This window comes from Ochotona princeps, chromosome 24, assembly GCF_030435755.1.
Source record: "Ochotona princeps isolate mOchPri1 chromosome 24, mOchPri1.hap1, whole genome shotgun sequence".
NCBI lineage: Eukaryota > Metazoa > Chordata > Mammalia > Lagomorpha > Ochotonidae > Ochotona > Ochotona princeps.
Genome location: NC_080855.1, coordinates 32,641,975 through 32,667,954, shown reverse-complemented (window position 1 = coordinate 32,667,954; position 25,980 = coordinate 32,641,975). Strand labels below are relative to the sequence as shown.

Below are 25,980 nucleotides of genomic sequence, written 5' to 3'. Positions count from 1 at the left end.
GAGCCATAGCACTCTGGCTTCAGATCACCTTGACGTAGGCATGACCTGTACAGGTGGTCCCAGATACCGCCTCATAAATTCTGTAAGTCAGGTTGTCAAAGCAGAGTTACCTTAAAGCTCTTGGCATATATATGGTGAGACTGCTGTCCCAGGACTTCAGAATATTCTTAAAATGTAGTGTGTACAGAAAATCTTGAGTCATGATGACAACTGATCATTTTTATAACTGACCAATGCCAAGTAAGTGGTGTAGTGTATTTATTAAAGAAATAGGACCCCGAGGATGTAGGATTAAATGATCGCGGAAGGGAGGTTGGCATTGGCAGGTTAAGCTTTTGCTTGTGGTGTCAGCATCCCATATGGGCACCTGTTCGAATCCCAGGTACTGTACTTTCCATCCAGCTGCTGCTTATACCCCTGGGAAAAGCAGTGGAAGATGGCCCACGTGCTTGGGCCCCTGTCCTCACGTGGGAGATGTGATGCAGGCCCTGGCTCCTGGCTTAGGTCTTGCCTGGTCCTTGTTCTTGTGGCTGTTTGAGAGGTAAACCAGAGGATGGAAGATCTCTCTTTCTTTTTCTTTGTAACTCTAAAATAAATAAATCTTTTAGGGAAATTGCAGCAAAATGGGTATCAGCTAAGTATGAAGAAAAGTTTTTATTATCGAATGTTCCCAGGTCTAGAGTCACTTACTGGAAAGTGGGGTCTGTGTGGGGCTAAGCATGCTCTGTGGCAGTTTTGAGGCACTTGTCCGTTTATTCAACCCAGATTTACTGCGTATCCACCTTGTGACCACGTGGCTCCAGGCCCAGGCAGGTTGACTGCCCTGACAAATGCCTGCCGGAGGACCCGGAGATCCCATATGCTTTCTTTCTGAATCCACAAGAAGGGAGTCACTGGATGGCCAACACCGGTCAGTAATACCAACAGACAGACTCTTTGTCAGAAGACAGAGATGTTTTTAGAGAACGAACAGCTTGTTTGTTGTAAAACACCTATGAGATGGTTATCTGATGCAATGACATTTTACTGTAAACACCTGTAACATGTTGCTTTTTTTGTTTTGTTTGCATTCTGGGGAAAACTAGGGTAGCAGTATTGTTTCTGGAACAGCGGTGGGGGAACGAACTGCGTAGACATGTGATATCTTGAGAGAAGCAAGAGAAAATGAAGGCTGCTGTTTCACAGGAGCGATTGTGTAAGATAAAGACCCTTTACGTTTGTTCTAGCTGTTGTCCTAAGTGTTGGTGGTTGGCTTCCCTCTTGGCGTGCGTGTTAGGGAAGAGCAGCTTCATGAGTGCCCACGTTGTTCTTCAAGGCCAGTGTGATGGATGCAGGAGGAGATGGGAACGGGTGAAAGTGGAGGTTGGAGACCCATATCATTTAGTGTGGAGACTACAACCCTGGGGAACCAAGGTCACAGTGAGTGCAAGGTGCCGTGGACAGAGGAACCGCTGTGTTGGGAACTGACGCTCTAGCACTTGGTCACTCATTACGAACTGGGGTGCGCGGGAGGGGGAGGAGTCAAAGTTGATCGACTCTGGGATTTTCACTTACCTCTGCTTAGGCCAGGTGACACTAGAAATCAATATACAAAAATATGTGCAGTTTAAGTAGTCTTATCTTGTGCATCTTTGTGCTTGGGGCAAGTCATGAAGCACTGCATTTGTTTGTAGCAATGAAATCACTATACTGTCAACGGAAGATGGTCCCAGACCGCCCAAGAGGGAAGTGATGATTATGCTGTCCGTCCACTGCTGGAGACCCTCACGGTGGTCTCTGTGACTGACTCTGGGGGAGCAGCACTCACACTTCCGGCCTGTCGGCTTCTCCAGTGCTCCCACATGGGTGTGTTCACAGTCTCCCATTAAAAGCATTCATCTGGTAGGAGTCAGAAGGTTTTGTTGACAACCACCAGGGGGCATCCACGAGCTCTGGGTGCAGCAGTCAGAGGCCAAGATCATGGGGTGGGTGCAGCTGTGCATTGAAGTGGCCTTTGGGGTAAGCTAACTGGTACTATTTTGTGATGGCTGAGGCTTCTGAGGGCTAGAAATGCAACTTCCTATCAATTTTTGCATGATTGGTGGAGGAACCATGTGGAAATACTTCAGAGACATTTAAATGCTCTCAAGGTCAAGGTTAGTTCACTTGGCTTCACCACAAACCTTTTTCAAGTTCACGTCTTTTAAGTCTGAAATAGATGTTTAAAAAGCTCAGGGGTTTCTGCTTTTATTTTAAAATATTTCAGCAAAATAATGACTAGTATCATTTTATTTTTATAGACTGCCTGCCATTAAGCCAATTGCTTTTGTGTTAGATAAGAAAAAGATGGATGCTTGTTTATGAATTTTTGTTCAGTTCCATTTGGAAACGCGTAGTTAGTAACTCTATTAGAACTCTATTAACAGAAGCAGAATTGCTCGTTAGCTTTTCATTTTGATGATATTTTGTGATGTGGAATGCTGACTTTCAGGCAGAATTTAATGCCAATTTGTGTTTTCTCATTTGGTTACACTGAACCCTTAAAGAGCGTTTCCGCTAGTGTCTGATTATTGAATAAGTCCTTGAAGTGACAGAATGCAGAGAAATTCAGTCTAAATTCCATTGGTTTACTTTGTGTATATGTGTAGTATAAATGGTGATTAATTTTGGGCAGGTGTTGTGGTATGGTAAATTAAAGCTGCCTCAACCAATGCTACCATACAATCTAGAGGCTGGCTCAGGTTGTGCCTGCTCCGCTTCCAGTACATCTTCCTGCTAACGTGTCTGGGATGGCAGCGGAACTTGGCCAAAGTGCTTGGGCCTCTGTGCCATGTGGGAGACCTGGAGGAAGCTCTTGACTCCTGGCTCTGCCCTGCCAATCCCTAGCTGTTGTGGCCATGTTGAGTGTGAACCAGTGGACAGAAGATCTCTCTGTTTCTCATTGTCTTTTCCGCTCTCTATGTAAATTAATTTCTTTTTTTTAATTTTATTTTTGGTGATGTTTACATAGTTGAGAAGGATGCATGCATGTACGTGTGGACCATTGATTAGGGCGGCAAGGTCGAGGAATGGGAGAAAGTGGATGAGACCATTGTTTCCAATTTTTATATATATTTTTTCCTGTATCTGGGGGAAGGAGGGAGAGCAGGAGAGAGGGCTGCTCCTAGCAGCCTATCTGCATCAGTATCCAGGGATGGGGAACAGGCCACCTGATGTCATCCAGGATCCCCAAAGTGGAGCATATTCCAGGAGTGCTGTTCAAGTGGTTTCGATAGTTCTGAAATGCTATTGATTTCGTTGCTCCAAGGATGAAGGAATCCTTAAAAAAGTCCATTGACTGACATAATCCACCTTAGAGTCTCCATTTACCCAGATAATTGCTGTCAACGCTTGTCTGGGGGAATTGTCCAAGTTGTTCATCCCTCCGTGCTCTGCCATGGTGCTAGGTGTTCTCTGTAGGCCTCAATGTCGGTCATATCCCCCATGTGCATCTGGGCATGCCGTCCACTGCACCGGCTTCAGCAACTGAAGAAGCTCAATTCTGACATGTGTACTCCATGACCAGACCACAGATCCTGTGATTTTTTTCCCCATGGCTGGAGTTGTCTCGCTGGTCGGTCCAATGATCCAGTTGGGGGAGGTCCCCAAAGAAACCTTGTCGGTGGTGACCCCAAATCTGACTACTTTGTGTTTCAGCCAGTGTCGGGTCTGGCTCAGTCCACCACCCACATCAGCCTACACACACTGGTGGTTGCAGTTGGTAGGTCAGTTCTAGCCCCAGCCCCTCTCAAACCAATGGATGCTGCACCCCAACCTAATCTTGGCCATCACACACTTGACCCTCTCATGCACCAGCCGGAGCTGCAGTCTAGCTAGAGTGGCCCCCAGTAGTGCTCACCAGGCCCACCTCCCCCCTTGACTCCTATGCATCCTGGTATATGCAGCAGACAGGTCCAGTTGGTCCCGCACCCCATTTTGCTTTTGTGCACACGAATGGGTGTAGGAACCTAGCTCAGCCCAACTGACCCCACTATCTAGCCCACACTTACGCCAGTGGGTGCTACTGCCTGTCCAGCGAGGCCAAACCCCAGCCCTGGTTCTCATTCATGCTCACCTATGGAAGCTGCAGTCCGTCAGTTGAGTGCCTAAAGTTTCCTTACTAGCCTCAGACACAGTCCTGATCTTGCACTTTCCAGGTGGTTCTGTAGTCTGGTCCACCTCCTGTCATGGCAGGTACAGTGGCCTTGCCCAACCTGCTCACATCCTTTCAGCTCTTATCACTGGGTAATGCAGCCAGCCTTGCCTGATCCACCGCTAGCTCCAACTCTCACATGGATCAGCAGCAGCTGCCAAAACTTAGCCCAACTTGTCCTACACCCACCCTGGATCTCTCAAGCACCATCAGGTACTAGAGCCTAGCCTAGTGTTACACACCCCAGAACAAGTCCACATCCATGCCAAGGGATGCTGTAGCCACGTCCCGTCTAATTTGCTACCCCCATTCTGGCTCTTGTGTTCTCCAGTAGGAACCACAATGTGGCTGGGGTATCCCCTTAGCTTTCTGATCAGGCCTGCTCTCAGCCACAGATGTTGCACATCTTGGTGGTTGCTCCAACCCAGCCTGGCATAACTCATCACTCCTCTTGGCTGTTGTCATTGAATGCTGCAGCCAGGGCTAGCCTGGCCTGCCCCCGTTCCTAGCTCTTGCTGGTGGGTGCTGCAGCATAGCCCTGCCCAGCATGCCCCCATGCCTGGCTTTCATTCAAACCAGCAGGTATGATAGCCTAGTCGAGCATGACCCACACCACATCCTGCCTCCTATGCTTGCCATTGTGCTATGGTTTGGCCCAGGTCTGCCCTGTCCACCCTGCCTGCTTCAGAGCCAATTCACCTATTTGCCAAGTGGAGCAGCTTACATGGCCTAATACTCAGCCCTGACTCAAGTGCTCACTCAGTAGGAGCTATGGCCCACCAGGGGGAGTTCCCCAAGTTTCCCTAATAGGACCATTCCTAGGCCCAGATCTCAACTATGCCAGCGGCTGTTAGCCCCCCTCCATCTTGGCCTTTTTGTGCGCTGGTGGATGTTGCAACCCTGTCTGCCTCACACCCTATTCTTGGGCACACCTGTGGGTGCTGCAGCCTGGACCAAGCTGACCTATTCCCAACCCCAGTACCCATGAATGTCGGTGGGTTGCATGGTCATGCCTAGCTTGGCCCATCACCATCCCTAGCTCTTGAGCAAATCAATGGATATTGCAGTCCCACAGAGATGGGCCCATATGCCCCCCACCCCAGAATCTTCCCCTAGACCTGGTTAGTGTCATGGCCCAGACTAGTGCGACCTATCCCCTGTTCTAACACTCACTGGTGGGTACTGTGGTCTAGCCTTACCAGGTAGGCCTCTGTTCAGTTGGTAGGCCTGCTAGTACAGTGGCCTTGAAGACACCCAGAAATCATACCTCACCTGCAATGTATACCTTCAGTGGTCTCCCCTCCCCCACAGCCCATACCCCTCTTCCCCTGGCAATCCACAGCCACCGCATCTGCGAGCATATAGGCTCCCTAGCCTGGTCCTCCAGTGGCGTAGCACTTACAAGGGTCCCCAGGTCCATGCCACCTTGCTGACTTGGGGCCGCATCGTGTGTGCAAGTCAACAAACCTGAACCACCTGAACACCATGCCAGCCTGGGGCTCTAGATCTCTCCCCTTTCCTCCCTCTCTTCCCCTCCCATTCTCATAAAACCAAAGCACGTGCAGGAGGCCCTAGGCCTGCTCTGCCAGCCCTGGCCTGTGGTGTGAATTCCATGACCCATGGAAAGCAAGCTGCCCACATGGGCGTTGGAGGGAGCAAGATGCTACTTTCAAATACGTAAATCTTTTTTAAAAAGTTCAGTATTGTTCTATTAGGATACTTTAACAAGTTTGTGGAATAATGAAAGATTTTGGTGAAAACAATTTTTTAAAAGATTTATGGATTTGAAAGGCAGAGAGAGAGAGAGCGCAAGCGAGCAGCCTAGCTTTCATTCACTGGTTCATTTCACAAACAGTTGCAACAGTTGCAACAGCCACTATGAAATTAGGAGCCAGGAACCCTGTCTTAGATCGTTTACATGGGTGGCAGGACCCAATTATCTGGGCCATAATCCACTGTTTTCTCAGGGAGATTATCAGGGATTTGGATAAAGCAGGGAAGCTGGGATACAAGCTGGCACTTAAGTATGGGATGCTACCATCCCAAGCGATAGCTTCATCGGCTATGCCACAATGTTGATCCTTGTACATATCATGTACGGACAACTAAGAATATTCATGAATGTGGAGCAATGTAAGACATCACCTGTATGGCTTCATTAGCTGTCAACCTGTCAACGTTCCTTTCAATACCCTTCTCATAGCCTCTTCTGTATTTGAGGCAGATTACAAGTAGTCTGTTAGACATTTTCATTCTGGTGGAAACATTTTACAGTGCATATACTCGCTGGTTCACTCGGGATTGGATGTCTGGACACTTGAAGTGTTTAGGTGGTCCGGGTCTTGATGGTGAGACCACTGACAGTGAGTTTGACGAGTGTCCCATCCAAAATGTAACACAAACTGTGTCTTGGCTCTGAAATTGTTAACTAACACTTCTCCCCCATTCATAAGATGTCATGATACCTTAAATACTGTGCTCACATGGAAGATTTTAGGAGAGGAGTGCGTGGAAGGTGTGAGTGAAAGTCCCCGTGTCATATGCAGCCAGTGACAGTAACGATGGGGCAGGCATGGTGTCTTGGAGCTGAGAGCGGAGGCATCTGCTAAGTTTTGTACTGACCAAAGTCAAAAGAAACACACTCAAACACATCATCATCAATAGGTCTTAAATATTCATTGCTCTCGCCAGAGAGAAGTTTTCCCTCTGATAAAAGGGATGTTTGTAACTCTGCCTTTCAAATAAGTGAATCTTCTTTCCTTAGTGGTGGATTCATTTTGGTGCAGAAACATTTAGAAGTTTGTATATATGAGGAATCTTCAAAAAGTTCATGTGAAATGTGCGTTATTGAAAAAAACTTTGTATGGTTTCCAAATGTTTTGCACCAAGATAAAGTTATTTCTAACTCGATTTCCCGTAAATGATGTGAAGTGCTGTGTTAGTTATGTGGTGAGGTAGAAGCTGTGAGCTGATGGCTCTTGACAGCTCAGCGCACGTTGTCCCCTTGGTTTGGGGCTGGCAGGTGTAATGAGGCAATAGCTAGAATTTATTGCACACCTTTTATTTGATCAGTCACTGTGCCAGATGATTTTATGTAATCTAATCTTTAACATCGTACAGCTCCATGAATAATCATTTTTGTCCCTTTTCAGGTAAGGAAATTGAAATCCAGAGAAGACAAGTAACTTGCCAAAGTTAGGTGGCTACTTGTGCTCACATTGCTAAAGGCATGTGTCCTTTACACGAGGGAGGGATTGGTTTGGGTCTGCGGGTGCATGTGTTTGAGCACTGGTTCCGATGAGGACCCTGGTGTGTATGAAGGTCCTCGTCTCCCTGTCAGGGGAATCACTGCACAGGGATTAGGGCTCTGGGCCATGGCTTGTGAGGAAACTTTAGTTGGTGCTAGGTGTTCTTGATTGTTGCCTTTTTAGTTGCATTGCTGATTGCTGATTTTGGGTTTCGTTCTTCTGTTGTAATGCAGAGAGAAGAGGAGCAGCAGGAAGAGAATGCTGGTCTGGTGAAGAGCACAGGGGAAAATGAAGATGGGAAAAGAAGAGCTATGATCACTCCTGCTCTGCGCGAAGCTCTTACTAAGCAAGGTGACAACGTGTGAGACTCATTGCTAAACATTCTAATTTAATCCTTGAGAGAGAGCTGGAAAGGAGGGACTGCCGGTAGGGGCAAGAGTGAAGTCTCTCCCTTCTCAGCTCAGCAGCAGTGGTACAGTGGCAGGTGCAGCCATGTGAAGGAGCGTCCTCTGGGGTCTCTGGGTCCCTGATGTGTTGGAGCAGCTGGTTTTGTCTTTGCTTGGTTTCTCCACATATTACGATCATAGCGGCTCAAGTATGCATTAAGAAAATGCTATCTATCACTGATTCATAAGTCACTACTTATTAAAGGGAACTATTTAAACTGTTAAATGCAGGAGAGTTTATATTAAGAGACTCCAAAACATTCATAGAAAATTGAATTAAAAGATAAGCTCAGAGGCCAGTGTTGTGGCACAGCAGATTCACTGCCTCCCATCCAACATCCCATGTGTGTGTGTTGCTTTGTGTCCTGGCTGCTCCACTTTGGATCCGACTCTGTGGTCATACGCCTGGGAAAGCAGTGGAAGGTGACTCAAGTGCTTGGGATCCTGCAGCCATATGGAAAATACAGGTGGAATGCCAGGCTGCTGGCTTTGACTTGGCATGGGCTCGACACGCCCTGACCATTGGGACCTTTGGGGAGTGACCCTTTGGATGCGCGATTTCTCCTTGTTTTTGTTCCTTTTCTGTCTGTAACTGTGCATTTCCAATAAACGAAATCATTCTTTTTTTGGTTAAGATAGTTTCAAAAACATGTAGGAATCCATACATATGAGGAGTCTTCAAAAAGTCCAAGAAAAATATATATACATACATATGTACATACATAATACCACACATGAAACTATACATGATTTCAAGACGTTTTGCACCAAGATAAAGTAATCTGTTAGTTCCATTTTCCATAATTGATGTGGAGTAATGTGTTGATTATGACTTCCAAGGGTCGTGTCTGGAATTTGGGATTCTACCTAACTGAGAAGGGCGTGGCTGTACTGAGTGTCTTGCAGAAGAAAAAGTGGTGAATAGGAATCAGGAAACTGACTTTCTTCTCTCTCCCCTCCCCCACCCTCTGTATTTGTGAAGAACCTTTTGTGTTATAGTTTTAGCAGTTTAGGGAAACACAGGCAAAGTAATTCCCTGGAGGAACATTCCATCAGAACATGCAGATATGATATATATGAGGATATGTCAAAAGCTTATCGGAAAATGAAATTAAGAGTTTATTTTTATGCAAAAACTGTTGAAATTGATGTACATTTTCTTCTAATACATATTTTTCAGGAACTTTTTATTTTATTAGGACAGAGAAAGTGTTTTTGTCTGCTGGTTTACTTCTCTGGATGTCTGTGAAAGTTAGGGCTGGGCTGGGACCACAGCGGGGAGCTAGCATCATAGTTCAGATTTCCCATGCAGGTGGCAGGGAACCTTACGTCATCACCTCTGCCTTCCAGGGTTTACACTAGTGGCAAGCAGGGCCAGAAGGCAAACCCAGGCACTCTGCTATTGGACACAGGCATTTTAATGGCTAGGTTCCTCCACGAGGTTTTTGAAGACTTCGTGGTATAGTTTGCTTCTTAATTGGGATAAAGTTTATATTAAAGAGATTTTATGATAGATTCAAGTCTACTTAAACATTAGTTTATTTGAAAAGCTGGGTGACAGAGAAGAATGGATGATGGATGGGTAAATTTATTGACCTTCCATCCACTTATTAACTGTCTAAATGGGTGCGATATTCAGGACTGAGCCAGGCTGAATCAGCTCTATCCAGGTCCATCTTTTTTTTAAGATTTATTTTTGGGAGAATCAAAATGGCGGAATAGAGTAAGGACACGTTTAAACGGATGGAGAAACATTTACTCACGATGAAGCAGAGAGGACACATTCCAGAAACAGGAGAGGATGGAACAGCAGCAGAGGGGTACCTGGAGACTGACAGACACAGGGAAGCAGTGGACACAACGGTGTGATGTTGCAGTGACCGACACCCCAGTGGCATTCAGCAAGCAGCGATCTGAATTGCACTGGCAGCTGGAACTCCACCAGCAACAAGATGGGAAAAGGGGCATTCACTGGGAGCTCAGGAGGTAAACCCAGACAAAGAACTACCCATCCTGTTTGATTTGACCAGGAGCAGAGACAGAGCAGCAGATCCCAGACAGGTGGTGTAGGAACCAGGTAAATTTCACAGTCCAGTCTGCCTTCTAGAGCCAAATTAGGCTATGGGGTAGGACTGCACATGCTGAGCTGGGAGTGATTTCCTTTCTGGCTCAGCAAGCTGCAACAACGTGGTACCCTATAGGTTCCACCCAAGATAGTTCTGGATAATCCTCAGACCTGATGGCCAGCAGATCAAGAACTCTAGTAGTGGCACACCAGGTGCCATTTTGAAAAACTTTATGACTGCAGGGACAACAGTGATCTGTGCTTGCGCTGAGCTTGGAGCTAACTCACTGAAGTCAGTGCACTGCACTGGTTCCATAGGGAAAATAGTACCGTCTTTGGCATCACACGGATCAAAATAGGTCTGTGAGCCCTCACACCTAATGGCCAACACGTTCCAACAAGATTAGCACCAACAACAATTTAGTTATACAGGATACCTGGCGGCTCCCTAATCCTGGGAATTGCTCTAACAGGAGGTGGGAGAAAGGTTTTATAGGCAATGGTGCAGCCTCAGCACGGTATCCCAGGAGGTGGAGAGTGGTGAGCCAGGAGCTGGAACTATGGAGACCATGGTGGAAATCTGACATAAGAACCCAGAACTGGAACTCTCTGGAGGGAGTGGCAAAAGTGACTGCAAACAGAGAGCCGTGTAACAACCACAATAAGTAAAATTGAACTGCAGACTTGTGGGTGACAAAGCTTAGAAGCCTGCCCCAAAGAGAAGAACCTGATATCCAGAAGTACAATAACCAAGAGCAAAAGAGGAGATAAAGGCACAAGGAATATTAATGAAGACTCCCCTGCAAAGGAGCAAAAGCCTTCACCAATCTCAGAGTTAACTGAAGAAGACATCAAGAAAATGGGAGATAAAAAATTCAAAACACTTGTTATAAAACTTCCTATCAGGCCTGGCATAGCAGGGATCCCATATGGGCACCGGTTCTAATCCCAGCTGCCCCACTTCCCCTTTTGCTCCCTGACTGTGGCCTGGGAAAGCAATAGAGAATGGCCCAAAACCTTGGGACCCTGCACCTGCGTGGGAGACCTGGAACAGCTCCTGGCTTCGGATTGGCTCAGCTCCAGCCATTGCGGCTGCTTGGGGAATGAATCATTAGACGGAAGAGCTTCCTCTCTGAAGTGAAGAATACAATGGAGCAAATTAAAAATACAGTAGAGATTCTCCAAAATAGAAAGAATGAAGCAGATGAAAGACTCAGAATGGGAAAATATTTCCTGCCGTCAGGGGGAAACACAAAGAGCTGGAAGCAGAGCTGGATTAGGCCAGAAAAAGTGTTCAAGAATTGAAAGACACTATTAAAAGGCTAAATATAAGAGTTATGGGAGTCCCAGAAGGTGCAGAAAGAAAAGCTGGGTTTAAAAATGTGTTCAATGAAATAACAAAGGAAAATTTCCCTAATCTGGAGAAAGAACTGGGAAACTAACATCCAGAAGGGGCACAGAACTCCCAACAGGGTTGACCAAAAGTGATCTCCACCACGACACATGATAATCAAGCTCTCTTCAATTGAACATAAGGAAATGATCCTTCAATGTGCATGTGAAAAAAAAAATCAACTGACATATAAAGGAATGCCAATTAAATTTACAGGAGACCCCTCACAGGAAACTCTACAGTCAAGAAGAGAAAGCCCAGGATAGCATACCCAGCAAAACTTTCCTTTGTCTTTAAAAAATGAAATAAAATTCTTCCACAGCAAAGAAAAGTTAAAAGATTATGCCTCTTCCAAACCTGCCCTACAAGTGATACTTAAAAGATGTTCTCTTGACTGAGAAAAGGAATAATGCCCACCAAAACCAAAGTCAAATGTGAAGAACATTCCAGTAAAATGACAACAGAAGACTAAATCAATGAACAACCCATTGCTAAAATGATAGGGTCAAATTACCACCCATTCATATTAACCTAAATGTAAATGGATTAAACTCATCAATCAAATGTCATAGATTAGTAGACTGGATTAAAAATGTATTTGTTGCCTACAGAAGACATACCTCACCAACAAAGATAAGTGAAAACTATGTCATGGATTTTGATTTTTTTTTAATTTAGTTTCATCTCTTCAAAACAGTTTCTCATTAAATTCTTCAGTGACTCATAGATCATACAGTAGAATCATTTTCTTCAAGAAGCTTCTTGATTTCCTGTTGCATTTTTTCAGAGACACATTAGTCATTCAGTAGCATGTTATTTAACCTTATGGTATTTTAATTTCTGTTCTTCTTCTTGTTGATTTTGTGTTGTGGCTTTTCATTGAAGGGGATGTATAGTAACTGTGTAATGGAGACTATCATATCCAGATGTGAGGATACAATGCAGTAGGCACCCCTACTTCCAGACAAAGATGGACTCCCAATGAAACTGTTAACTCTATCTTGACAATAGAATGCTGGACTCTGCCATTGTCCATGCCCGCAATGATGGACATATGACTGTGTATGAAGAACTATTCTTTAGTAAACGGGAACCCAGCATCGGAGAGGGAAATTGGGAAAGGTGTAAGGGAAATCTCAGGGCCTGTGGAACTGTATCATAAAATGATAATAATTTTTAAAAAAGAAATTACAGCTAGCTAATAGCTGCAAGGAAAGAAATCACTTAGCTTGAACAGGCCTCAGTTCCCTTACCTATAAAATGGATAAACTAAACCAAATTTTGAACTTCATAATCATTTCATTTTCTGAAATTATGTGAATTTATTAAAGTGATGGGAAATAAAAAGTTGCTAAGCAAAAAAAATTAATATTTATTTATTTTTTTTGGAGGGGGGGAGGAAAGTCAGATATACAGAGAGGAAGATCTTCCATCCTTTGTTCCAAGCGGCCCCAACAGCTGGAGCTAAGCCAACCCGAATCCAGGAGCCAGGAGACTGCTCTGGGTCTCCCACATGGGTGCAGAGTCCCAAGGCTCTAATCCTGAGCGTGGTAGGGTACCATGTACTTGGATCATTTATGCTTCTATTTATTTTCTACTTTTCTCATCTGTTCTTTGATTCTTCTTTTTTCTGTTTTTCTGCTTTCTTGCTTTCACTCATTTGTTAATTTTTTTGGGGAAAACAGAGTGGTAAGGTATGTGTTGGTGGGGTAGGGAATGGTGGATGTAAACGCGGGAGCTAGGGCAGGTTGAGCTCCACCCAGATCTCTTACATGGTAGCAGAGACCCACGTGGTTGGGCCGTCTGCTGCTGTTTCAGTCATGTCAGTAAGGAACTGATATGGGGTGCCTGCATCGTAGGTGGCATTGGGGTAGCTTGCTGCTCCCACAGTGCAGGCCCACTCTGCTTTCTTTTGAATTAACTTTTTTTTTTTAAAAAGGTGATTCTCTTTTATATCATTGGCTTATTGGCTGTAATACTTTTACCATTTAATGATTGCCCAAAGCTTTAACCTGCATAGTTTTGACATGTTATAAGTCTGTTGTTGAGTGGTATTAGACTACTTCATGTATAACAGAGGAACCTTATGACGGTATATTTCGGTTTTCTCCTTTATTAGAAGATTTACGTGTGTATATATGTGTGTATGTGGAAAGACAGATGTCAGTCTTATGTGTGCTGGTTCATTTCCTAATGGCTTACAAGCGGGCTTGGATAGATTGAAGGCCACGAGCTGAGGACTCAGTGCAGGTTACCTGTGTGGGTAGCAGGGATCTAACTACTTGAGCCCTAATGTGCCTCCCAAAGTGCACATTAACAAGGAGTTAGAATTGGGAGCAGAGCCAGGGCTTAAACCCGGACTCTGAGAAACTGGATATGCCGAGTGGTGCCTTAAACATGTGCCAAATACCTGTCCCCATTTACCATTGTTACATAATTATTATGTGTTGTACATGTTATTAATCCTGCAGTACATTGTTGTTAGTTTGGCTTACATGATGGGCTATCTGTTGAAGATTTACATCAGTAGTAAGCGTCTTCTTGTTTACTCTTGTGGTTACTTACCTCTTTGCTTTTTAGTCCTTTCCTTAGGTCCTTGTTCTATTTAATATCCCTTAACCTCAGTGGAAGAACTGCTTTCCCAACATTTGTAGTGTCGTTCCTTGGTGATAGATTCTTTCACAATTTGTATCTAATAAGTAAGGTTTTATTCTGTCTTCATTCTTTTGGAATTTTTGAGAGGCAGAATGATGCATACACAGAGAGAGAGAAAGAGAGAGAGAGACAGACGGACAGACATAATGAGAGTGCTCGTACCTGCTGGTTCACTCTACAGATGCGCGCAGTAGCCAGGGCTGGGCCAATGCCAGAGCTGTGAGGTGGGAACTCAATCCAGGTCTCACCCATGGGTGACAGGGACCCAGCTACCTGAATCGTGATCTTGAGCCAATTCTGCTTTCTCCCAGTGGCTGCAGTAGTAGGAAGCTTAAGTTAGCAGCCAGACTCAACCCAGGGACTTTGACAGGGGACATGGGTGTCTTAGCCAGTTAGCCTAATACCTTCCCCTTGGCTTCGTTTTTTGAGGGTATCTTCTACTGGATATAGAATTGTAGATTGACAGCATTGTTTTCTTTTGGCGTGTTAACGATATTACTGCAACAGCCTGTGGCTCACTTGCCTGTCATGAGAGCTCAGCTGTCAGCCATCGTGTTGTTTGTCTTTGAATGTAATGTCCCCCTCCCCAACTACTTTAGACAGTTTGTCTTAATCACTGATAATGCAGAGTATGTACCTTTTGTCTGCCACGCGTGGGACCAGAATTATTTCATGTTTTGGAGTTTTTCAGCTTTTAGAATTCTGACATGAACTTAACTGGTTATGTGTTCTGACTGGGGCCAAAATGCTGCAGATTTTGGGTTTCAGGTGTTTGGATCAGGGGTGCTCAACTTTTCAGTGTCTCAATGCACCTTAGTTTCATTTAACTCCTTAGTTCTCTAAGAAGAGAAGCTTTCATGAAATTTAGATACATATTGGCTACTATTTCTTCAAGTATATTTTTGTTTCCTTTCCTTCTCCTTTGCGTACTATAATTGCATGTAATTGAATGCTTGAATTTGACCCATAGTTCCCTAATACTTTATTATTTTTTTTCTAAAAAGTTTGTTTTTAATTTGCTTAAAGTGAGAGAGAGAGTACATGGCGACAGGCAGGCACGAGCATGGACCCCAGCCCAGCTGGCAGTAGAGGGTCAGCATGCAACTCCGCCCTTGTCCATACGACGTTACTAGCAGAGTGGCGGTAGTCCCCATAGAGATGGGATGGTGTACATGGGCTCCCCACCCTTGCTGGCAGATCCTGTACCTCTGCGTCTCACACCCAGATTGTTCAGCTCGCACAGTGGTTTCAAGTGCCCCATTTGCTCCAAGTCTGTGGCTTCCAGTGAGATAGAAATGCACTTTATAATTGTCTGCACAAACTCACCAGTCCTACAGTAATCCTTCCAGATGGTTCTTTCCTATCCTTCCACGATTTTTCTCTTGCATGTGCTATTCAGGCACAGAACTGATAGGAATCCTCTGAAGACTTTTGAATTCCTTTCGGTGTAGTTTTTATCTCTGTACTCCATCCTGCAAACCATTGCTTCCCCCAGAGTCTCAGCTGGCTCCTAAGCTCAGGGAGACCTTTGGCTTCTCCCTGCCACAGGGCCTGGACACTTCCCAGACTTAAAGCTGGGATAATGCTGGATTTATCAGCAACCACTGTCCTTTGCTGCTGGCCGCTGGCTGTTCTGAAAGCCATGCTTTCCTACTTCTCAGGCATATTTTCTTATTTCAAGTGGGAAAGTGAATTTTCTCTGTTATTCTGTCTTGGCTAAGAGCAGAATTCTGCACTGTGAATTTCAGCAATTGTGTTCTCTTGGCGCAATCTTGACATTGTGGACAACTACAGAACTTTCCATGCCGTAGTGTACAGCTTTTTCCATACCTAAATGTAAAATCTTAGGCAACCTTCTGTATATCAGGAGAAAACGATTTAAAGAACTAATATAATAGAACATGATTTCTGTACGAATAAAAGTAGCAGCATAATATAGGAGTCCAACATGAGAAATAAGATTTTCTCTGTGACTCCTAAATAGTTATTTTGAATTAAGATTGATTCTTCAGTTGGATGCATTTACATCTTTAAGTAGATAAGCAGTGCTGTATTCATATGCTAGGTGTTTACATAAATTTGAGGGAGGCTCAAAGACAAAGCCCTGTAAATGTTGCCACTAGAGACCTGTAATCCAAATTGACATGGTTCGTTAATCGTCACAAGTGCAGCTGCGTGTTTAACCAGCCTCTGATCCACTTAGGCTGTGGTGCTCAGTTTGCCTTGTCTGCAAGAGTCTTTTTGTGGCTTATTATTTGAAACCTCCTAAGACACATCACTGAATTGTTGAAGAATCAGTAAATTCTACTCGTTTACTGTTTGCTTGTTGAAAAAGGAAAAAGAGATTTCTTCAGCATAACCAGTTCTATACTCTTCATATCTTCCGTAGATCAGAAATTTTAAGATAGGTTGTGGAGTGCTATTCAGAGTTCTTAATGCAGTTGTAGCTTTCAGAATCCGATTTCTTCCCCTTTCTGGATCGTTATTTCTTTGTTTTAATCTGCTGCCCATCTGATTCTTCTTGTTTTTTTTTTTTGTTTGTTTGTTTGTTTTTTTTTGCTTTTAGAGATTGTTGGATATAGTAGGCTGTCCCTCATGTGAAGCGTAGTAATACTTCGGCTTTAGGGCTCAGTGTAAGGTTCAGGTTTGTAATTGTCCCATGCTCCCTTGGGAAGAGTGAGTGCTCTCTAGGTGAGCACACAGTGCTCCGTGTTTTGACTGCTTGTTGATTATTAAAAGCGTGACTGAGTTTGCCCCATGAGATCTGCTAGATACTAAGAAGTTAACATTTCCTCATATAATTACGGGTTAGCTTGTTCCCTTTTAGAATGTATTTTCAGTTTCTGTTTTTAGGTGTTAAATTGTTTTCCCATCTTAGTGAATGAAATTTTTACTGTTTCCTGCTGTGAGGCTGTTGCCTACCATAATGCAAGCAAAAAAAAAATGTTTTGCTCATTTTTGATATTATACTTTGAGTTGAAGTTTTGGGGTTGGTTTAATTTTGTGTTCCCTGCTTCTCTGTTCAGGTTATCAGCTGATTGGGAGCCACTCAGGGGTGAAGCTTTGCAGGTGGACAAAGGTATTTTTTTTGTTGTTTTTAATTCAGTTGTTATTTCTATTATATGCAGCTATCCTTTGCTATTTTACCATTTAAAATACGATTTTTGTTAATCGTTGAATAGATTTTGGATGAATTTTAAAAATGAAGTCAAGAGATTTTGATGGATATAGAACCCATATTAACTGTAATTAAGATGCAAGCATTTCCTTACCTCAATAAATCTACCAGTGCTCCTTATAGTACACTGTCTCCTAGCCTCATCTCCAAGCAACCATTGTCCTAATTGCTGTTGCTATTGTTCAGTTTTACCTTTCAGGAATTTCATGTGTATTGAATTTATGGTGTGCACTCTTTGTGAGTGGCTTTTGAAGTCCAGTATGATTTTTCTGAGCTATTTTCATGCAGCAGCATTCATTACTAGTTCATGTGCTTTTATTGCTCAGCAGTATTCCATTATGAATCTGTCAGGTTTTTTGTTGTGCGCGTAGACATTTGGTCTGTTTTCAGTTTTGGCTATTGTGGGTAAAACCTCCATGATCATATATATGTACGTTCGGTTTTGCCAGGCGAGTCTTAGTAACTTGATACTTTCAGTCACTGGAAGCATAGTCAACGTTTTCCGTGGTGAGGGCACCATTTGCTAGCATCAGTGTGTGAAGGTTTCGTTGTCTGCACCCTCCCTGCGTTAGTTGATCGCAGCAGTTCTAGAGACTGTGAATTCGTACCTGCTTTGATTTGTGTTCCCAGCTGACCAGGGATGCTGAGAATCTCTGCTTATTGGCTGTTTGTAGCTACTCTGGGTGAAGCGTCTCTTCGTCTTGTGCCAATCTGGGAGTTACTTATCTTGTTGTTGGCTTGGCAGAGTTCTTTCTGTGTTCTGGGTAGCGGGTCTCTCCTGCCACTATTGCTGCCTGCCTCCCCAGGCCCTGATGACTACAGGCCCACAGCAGCGCAGCCTCTGGGGACGCTGGACCTCCAGCCTGTCCTGTCCTGGGTCAGGCTCCTGGAGCAGAGCTGGACTCCGCCTCATTGCTATTGTTATCTAGTTCAAATTTAACTATTCTAAAGAAACCAACCTTTCTCTTTCACTCTGGACTTTTTAATATCTTTCATTCCTGTTCTTAAGGATTTCCACATGAGGCTCATGCTGCTGTTGCCTGCTGACATTCCGTGTCCGTACGCCCCTTCCAGTGTGATTCTGGCCTCTGCTTCCCCAGCCTTTCCTGCTGTTCCCTCTGGAACTTGTCAGGAGGCAAGCATTCCTCTGTTTTCTTCATTTTTCCCAATGCCCCTGCCCATGTTACCACACACTACACCAGTGTCTTCTGTGGCAAGCCATTATTTTATAATGTTTTTTTTTTTTTGTTCTTAGATTTAGGTACAGCTTAATATCACGTATATGAAAATATATAATATATAAAATATCGCATATATTAAAAGCAGTGTTTTGTCCAAACCATAATATAATGAGAGGAAAAAGGAAGTACCTTTTTATTGAACATTATACATTCGTGTTTGGAGCTACTCAGTATAATGAAGTAGTTACACACTTGCAGCTAGTATAATAGATAGATTTAGATTTAGGAGAAATAAAAAGATTACAAGGTATTTGGGACAGGAATGAGCAAGATTTTGGGTTTTCTTACATATGATAATACAAGAAAGGACATAGCTTTAATTGAAACAGGGCTAACAGACCAAAGGATGATTTCACACTGGGAAATAAGTAACATATATGAACAATAGAAACCGAGTCTCCTTTATATGAATCCAAATCATTTTCTTCATTGTGACTTGGTTGTAATGGAATATCACCAGAAACATGACTCCTGTTTTGAATCTCACATCTCATGGAGACATACATTCTATCTCCAGTGTGTAAGATATTCTGGAGTCCAGTTACCTGCTGTTAGGTGGGGGAAAGCCACAGAGGATGCCCCAAGTGTATGAGCCCCTGTTACCCATGTGGGAGACCTGAAGCTCCTGCCTCTTGAGTTTTCTAGGCCAAACCTTAGTGATTATGTCTATCCGAGGAATGAATCAGTGGATGGAAGGGGTGTGCGCATGTGTGTCCTTCTGTAACTTTTAAGGATTTTAAACATGTGATGTAGATGTCACCTTATTTCGTACATAGCTATTTATAAATATCACTTCACTGAATTGGACCATGACAGGCAGTATCGCTTTCTCACACATTCCATCTCTGGCTTTCTCCTTTCCATAATTTCCTAGTAAATAACTATATGGGGCTGGTGTTTTGCATGTCAGTGACAACACCTCTTGGGCACCTCCATCCCGTATCAGAGCAACTGAATTCAATTCCAGTTGCACTTCCAGAACTGCAGGTGGGAGTGCTTCCTGTGACAGTGCGGGAGCCCTGCTCTCCCTGTCCATGGATGCTTCTGGGCAGGTGTTGGGGAACCTGCAGCTCCTCTGGCTGCCGCCTGTGGAACTAAAACCTCAGGGTAGCAGCAGATATTAAGCCAGGGTGGAGGCATTGGAAGAGGTGGGAAAGCGCATTGTTCTCTGGTATCTCCGTGAGGCGCAACTGCAGGTGCCTGTGCCATGGGCTCACTGCTATGCTCCTTCGACTACAATCCAGCTGCCAGATGCTTCCCTGCTTCAATCCTTATTTGCGTCTCTCCATTGCCTGGTGCGAGCACCCCAGGACCAGGTACCCACCCTTTCCAGTCACTTTGGGTCTCCTTTACACCTGATTGGGCTATAGCAAAAGGAAGTATCCAGGGAAGAGGGGAGAGGACAGGTGTGGAATCCACTGCCCAGACTCTCCTTCCTTAGTGCCTGCTCCTGGGCCTGGAACCCACCGTCCTGCCTTCCTGTTCAGCTCCTCTTTGCTGCTCTCCCCGGGTAGCCAGCAGAAAGGGTCTTACGGAGCCTCCTACTGTGCTGAAAGTCACAGTAATGGAACAGGGAGGCCAAAATACCTGTGGGAAGCTCCATTGGCCTCACTCCCTCTTGGGGCTCTGTGGGTTGAAGTCCTCTAGCATTTCCCTTTGCTATGTGCCCTGTCCGGGCACCAGTGTGCCTTTTGACCTTGCATGGTCTGGTATTATTAGTGCAAGGGAAAGAGACCACACCCCACCACCAGCCACTGAGGCTGCGGCTGTGCTAAGTGCCACAACGCAAGCCCCTCACCACAATGTCAGCCCCTCACCACAATGTCAGCCCCTCACCACAATGCCAGCCCCTCACCACAACATTGGCTGCCCTCCATAGTACTGATCACCAATTTTGTGTATTGTTTGTCGCTTCCCCCTCATTCTTCACTGCCCAACCTAAAAGTATTTGTTATTATTCCAGTACTACGAGTAGAATTTAGTGTGTAGTCATTGCTTAATAAATGTTTGTGTGGATGACCAGAATTAACTCTTGAACTCAAGAAACACTGTGCTTAGTTTGATTCTAATCCATTTGTAGAGCTGTATTTTCTTTCTTGTTCTTTGAAAGATTTGTTTTATTTACTTGAAAGGCAGGGTATGAAAGAGAACTCTTCTAGCAGCTGGCTCTCTTGTCAGAAGGCCACACTGGCTAGGGCTGACCTAGGCAAAGGCCAGGGGCTCTGAACTCTCCACGTCTCCCACATAGGTGGCATAGACCCAGGTACTTGGGCCATCCTCCACTGCTTTCCAAGCACATTAGATGGGAGCTAAATTGGAAGCAGAGCAGCCAGGAATCCAGCTGGTGCTGTGATGTTGGAATGTTGGCACCACGGGCAGTTAACTCAAGCAGTTAACTCCTGCTCCTTCTGTTACAGCATTCATACATGACATGCTGCAGCTTATCCTGTTTTGGACAGAGGAAAGGATTTTTTTTTTTCCTAGCTCATGCTAGTGTCCTCCTCTCTTCCCCATTTCAACATCACGTGACCAAAGTATTCACGCATGTTAGTCAGGAAAGCAGAAAGTACTGTGGACGTTGTAGAAAGCACCACTTTAATAAGGTGAGTAAGTGTTCACTTACTCAGTGAAGGTGCAGGGAAGGTCATGAAAACTTCTTTGGCATTGAAAAAATTAAAAAAAAAATCTGGACTCAAATGTCTTGGTTTGATCCTGTTTTCAGAGTGAAAGATAAGTGTTTTTGCTTGTTTTATGTTTTTTTTTTTTTTGGTAGCTCACATGGAAGCTGCTACAAACTTGAAGTCTGATGTTTATTCTTGGATGTTTCAGCTGTAGCCAGGTATTAGGGATAATGGTTTCTCAGATTTTGCCTTGCAAATCTTTTTTTTTTTTTTAAGATTTATTATTATTGGAAATCCGGATATACAGAGAGGAGGAGAGACAGAGAGGAAGATTTTCCATCCGATGTTTCACTCCCCAAGTGAGCCGCAACGGGCCGGTGTGCGCCGATCCAAAGCCGGGAACCAGGAACCTCTTCCAGGTCTCCCACGCGGGTGCAGGGTCCCAATGCATTGGGCTGTCCTCGACTGCTTTCCCAGGCCACAAGCAGGGAGCTGGATGGGAAGTGGAGCTGCCGGGATTAGAACCGGTGCCCATATTGGATCCCGGGGCCTTCAAGGCGAGGACTTTAGCCGCTAGGCCATGCCGCCGGGCCCTTGCCTTGCAAATCTTAAACAGATGCCTCTCCTTGGTGGAATCTGAAATCAACTCTTTAGACAAAGGAATCTAAGAAATAGGGTGTTGCGGGGAGTCTAGCCTCTGCTTAGAAGATAGACGCAGGATAAACGGTTGAAGAGACAACAGACTTACCATCTGCATACATCCTTCTACCTTTGTTCGTGTTTTCACGCAATAAGATAAACACCACATTTGTGTCTGCCTATCCTGCTGTAGCCATTCCTTGTTTCAGAGAGGGTGTTGTGATTCTGCTCCTTGAAAAAGATCTGGATCAGAAGAGAGGGAAATAATAATATGAATGGGTATATCAGCCTTCATGTTTTACTTGCTCACCCTCTCACAGGATCTAAGATTTCTCCACTCCACTGGTCAGCGTTTCCTTTGTGTTCTGTCAATACGTGATGTGATGGTGGACCTTAGCATGTGGGGGATTTCAGTATGTCATGGAAGACTCTGAGCCAGTACTGGCCCCTCCTGTCATCTTCACTTTCAATATTGTATGGAAGAAAACTAAGAGATACTATAAAGGTTCCCTTGGGGTCCAGAATGCATTCTGCTTGCTTTCTTTATGGGGCAGTAGCTGTGGTCCCCCTTGCTAATAGGGATCAGTAACCCCAATGGGCTGTGCTTCTGTGGCATGGGGTCTCAGTGGAGTGGGATGGTAGTGTTAACTGTCACAGATCATGGTGGGTCTATGCTTTACCCAATGTGATGTTATTAGGTTAGCCTGGCAGAGGGCTCAGGACTCAGGAGCTAGAGAAGCCAGAGCACCACTAACAGTTTTCTGTTCATGTTGGCGCTCTGCCTCCCAGGTACCTAGGGTGATGTGATGGTGGATCCCTAGGGATGCTTGACCCAACGTGGATTCCTGTTACTGCTGAGAAGCTCTGAGTTTGCTTATTAGGAAGCCTGCATTCTTCATAAACTTGCTCCAGCTTTGGCTAGGACTGAGGCGCACTTTTACTGTTTCGTTAAGGACATAAAATATCTGCCCTCTGCAGGAGAGGTGATGTGATCTCTACCTCAGATACACAGAACTGAGCTTACAGGTGAGAAACATTTCGTGTTGACATACCTTCCTCAGGAATCTAATGGAAATGGGTTCTGAAAACCAGAGTCAGAGGTCCAGGGATGGACGGCAGCAGTGTCCCGAGAGGTATGTTGATGGTCATCATGAGGAGACATACCCACATCCTGCCCTGTGGCTCTGTCCAGTAGGATTTTCTGTGACCCTCAGAATGTTCCATGGCCATGGCTTACAATGCGGCATGACAACCATGTGGCTGATGTCTGGCTGTGTAATTAATAAAGGTACTAACCAAGCATGGCTGCTGAACACTTGGAGAATGATTAGTTTGATTAAGGAAAAGAATTTCCAACCTTATTGTGTTTTAATTGATTTGAGTGAGCACCTGTGGTTGGGGTATTGAACGGCACATTTCTATGCTCTTCATCTGTACTTAAATCTGCTTGTGGTGGGCATTTGGCACAGCAGTTAAGATGCCCCTTGGTTTACCTGCACCTTATATTGGAATGCCTGAGTTTAAGCCCCTGCAGTACTCTCAAATCCAGCTTCCTGTTAAGGTCCACTCTGGAAGGTAAGAGATAAAAGATGGCTCAAGTGCTTGAGTTCCCAACAGTTACATAGGAAAGCAGAATTAAATTCCTGGGTCCTGGTTTTGGCCTGACTCAGCCTTGACTGTTGCAAGTGCTTTGAGAATTAGAGAGAAGAGAGAAGATCTCTTGTCTTTTGCCTTTCAAAAAAAGAAAGAGAAAGAAAGAAAGAAAGAAAGGAAGAAAGAAAAGAAGGAAGAAAGAAAGAGAAAAATAAAGAAGTAATACAGTTCAGAAACTATCGAAAGTGTTGTTTCTTACCAAGGCAGAATAACCTTGGACTCCTTTGGATTGAAAACTTTCTTCTGTATCTCTTTGAAATTCTTGTTTCTGCCCAGGAATGCAAATGTTGCCCAAATACCCTATTGAAACATATGCACTGATTCCTTTTAAGAAGTAACCATTTAATACTACAAAAACCATATCTATACATTAAAGAATATGAGAAAATTTAGACAAAAATGGTAAGAAGCCAGACATTATCTTTCTACTACAGTGTCCTTAACACTTTAGCACAGTGCTGTTAGTATCTTAACCGGGCCTCTTCGAGTGTGTTCAGTGTAACCTAGTAAACATACTGTATATACTGGGTTACAAGTTGTTGTTTTTTCATTTGGTGATCTGCATTTTTCTTTTCAGCATATTTTCATCTAATCCACAGATCAAATTCAGATTTCCTGAATTGACCCCAAATGACTATGACGACTGTGAATGAAGCCTTGCATTTCATTGGAATTACTTTAAATCTCTTTTGATCAAGCCCAGTGTTCAGTTTTTATTGACACTGACTTTGGAGATCAGTGATAATATCCAGTCTTCTAGCAACAAGCAGAAACCTTGCAACAGCTGTGAGGACTGAACCAAGTAGGCTCAACCCAGAGACCAGGAAACTGGATTATCCTGTATTGTTTTCCAGATACATTACAGGGAGCTGGATCAGAAGTGTAGCAGCTAGGACTTGAGTTGATGCTCCCGTGTGGGGGGATGGCTTTGCAAGCATGGCTTGACCTGGGTGGGACACAAAGCTAGTCACTCTTTATTGATTTATTACCAATGCAACCCAGGTCATGTTGATCATATTCAAGTGGAATATATTATATCACAGGAGTAGATCTAATAACTCGTTGGTTTACTGTTGGTAATATTGACCACATTATCCTATTTCAAGGATAATGAAATGCCACCCCATCTTTGTTCATTCTTTTAATTCTCTGTAATGTAGGTGTTGTGCTGGAGAGTAGAAGGTTATTTCAGTCAGAAACGCACAGCTTTAAGGGTACCAGTGGAGGAGGACTTGAATTTAATGAAATTTTTTATATATAGAGAGAGCCAATATCTAAAGCATATTGCATTGTGAAAGTGTGATACAATGAATCTGTATTTGATTTTTGTTCTCAGTACCTAACACAAGAATATTTAAAACTCTGACAAATTCCACAAGTCTCCCGGGCACCCGCTGGTGCACATGAGAGCTGGGGCTGGGGTGTACTGGGCAGGGGACCCTAGAGGGCATTTGGGGCCAGACCGTTGTACCCCCTGGCATGCCTGAAATCCAGATGTGGGCTGGGCAGGTGAGCCGCCCTGGGCTGTTCCCCTGAACCCACTGTTGGGGAAGGTTCACCTATACTTTTGGCCTTGGCAAACAGCCCATCCATTATTCCTGTCAGGATCTCTAATCCCAGGGACCAAACCCAAGGATGTGTGCTCTGAACTCGGCACTCACATTGCATGATTACACCACCTAGGTTGCTAAATCCTGTCTAAAGATAACAATAACATGTCAGAGTAATGATGAAGATGCAGGGGACAGAGCCATTGGACTGAATGGAAGCTCTGTGGCTCGTGAGAGGGATCCATTAGATGAAATGCGGAGTTCCAAACCCGGGAAAGTTGAGCCTTATACCTCTTACCAACAGGAAGTAACCACAGAAGATATGGTGCATCTGTATCCTTCAGCAACCCTTAGATCAAGAGTCAGAAATCTCTGAGAGGGCAGTAAAATAGGACAGGTAGGTCGCTAGCTATCTTAGAGTCTAAAGGTGGAAGCCACGCCCCCTGCCTTTTGTAATCTCCCTTGCCTTTCTATCAACCAAATGACCCATGCCCCAGGAAGTACCTTCCTTCACTGGTGACATGGGATGGTATCATGAAGTCACTCCTCTTCCCAAGATCATGTGAGGGCTGGCCACACAGAGGGCGATCTGTCTTTTCCTGCGGGCACAGAACGGGAGGTCGTAGCACTTCCCTCGCTCCGAGCTTTTCTGTTCTTGCTGACTTCACCACCACCCCACCCCGCCCAAACATGCACCATGGGTATCCGTGATCTTTTACCTTTGAAGTGAAATATAATTGAAATATCATGAGTAACAGAAATGGAATTTTGGTAATGAAATAACACACCATCTGTAATAATATCTACCAACTCTCCTCATGCTGGCTTTATATCCAAAGGTACAATTCTGATGCTTTCTATCCAGAATTAGCATCAAACACTGGGTTAAGGACACATCCTGTAAGAATGCCCCCATTTAGGTACCTCGCAAAAGTCATATAGATTCCCTAGAGTAAGGTGTGGTTGAAAGTTTTTTTTGCAGCAGTTTGCTTAATTTTCTGAGTATGGGGTTCTGTTTGGGGTTTTGAGTTTGTCCTATGTGTGTTTCTCTGAATTTACTAGATACATAAACTTAAGACTACATTTGAGAGTCATTGGTCACTTTTTCTTTGAAGGATTT

At 44.3% G+C, this 25,980-nt stretch overlaps 1 protein-coding gene across 1 annotated transcript in view; it reads left to right on the top strand.

Moving 5' to 3' along the window:
• Positions 1–25,980, top strand: part of LOC131483156 (S-adenosyl-L-methionine-dependent tRNA 4-demethylwyosine synthase TYW1-like) — a 53,305-nt gene that overhangs the window by 26,510 nt on the left and 815 nt on the right. The window contains exon 4 of the mRNA XM_058680490.1: positions 7,653–7,770. Within this exon, the coding sequence (XP_058536473.1) occupies positions 7,653–7,770 (118 nt within the window). The remainder of the gene's footprint in view (positions 1–7,652; positions 7,771–25,980) is intronic.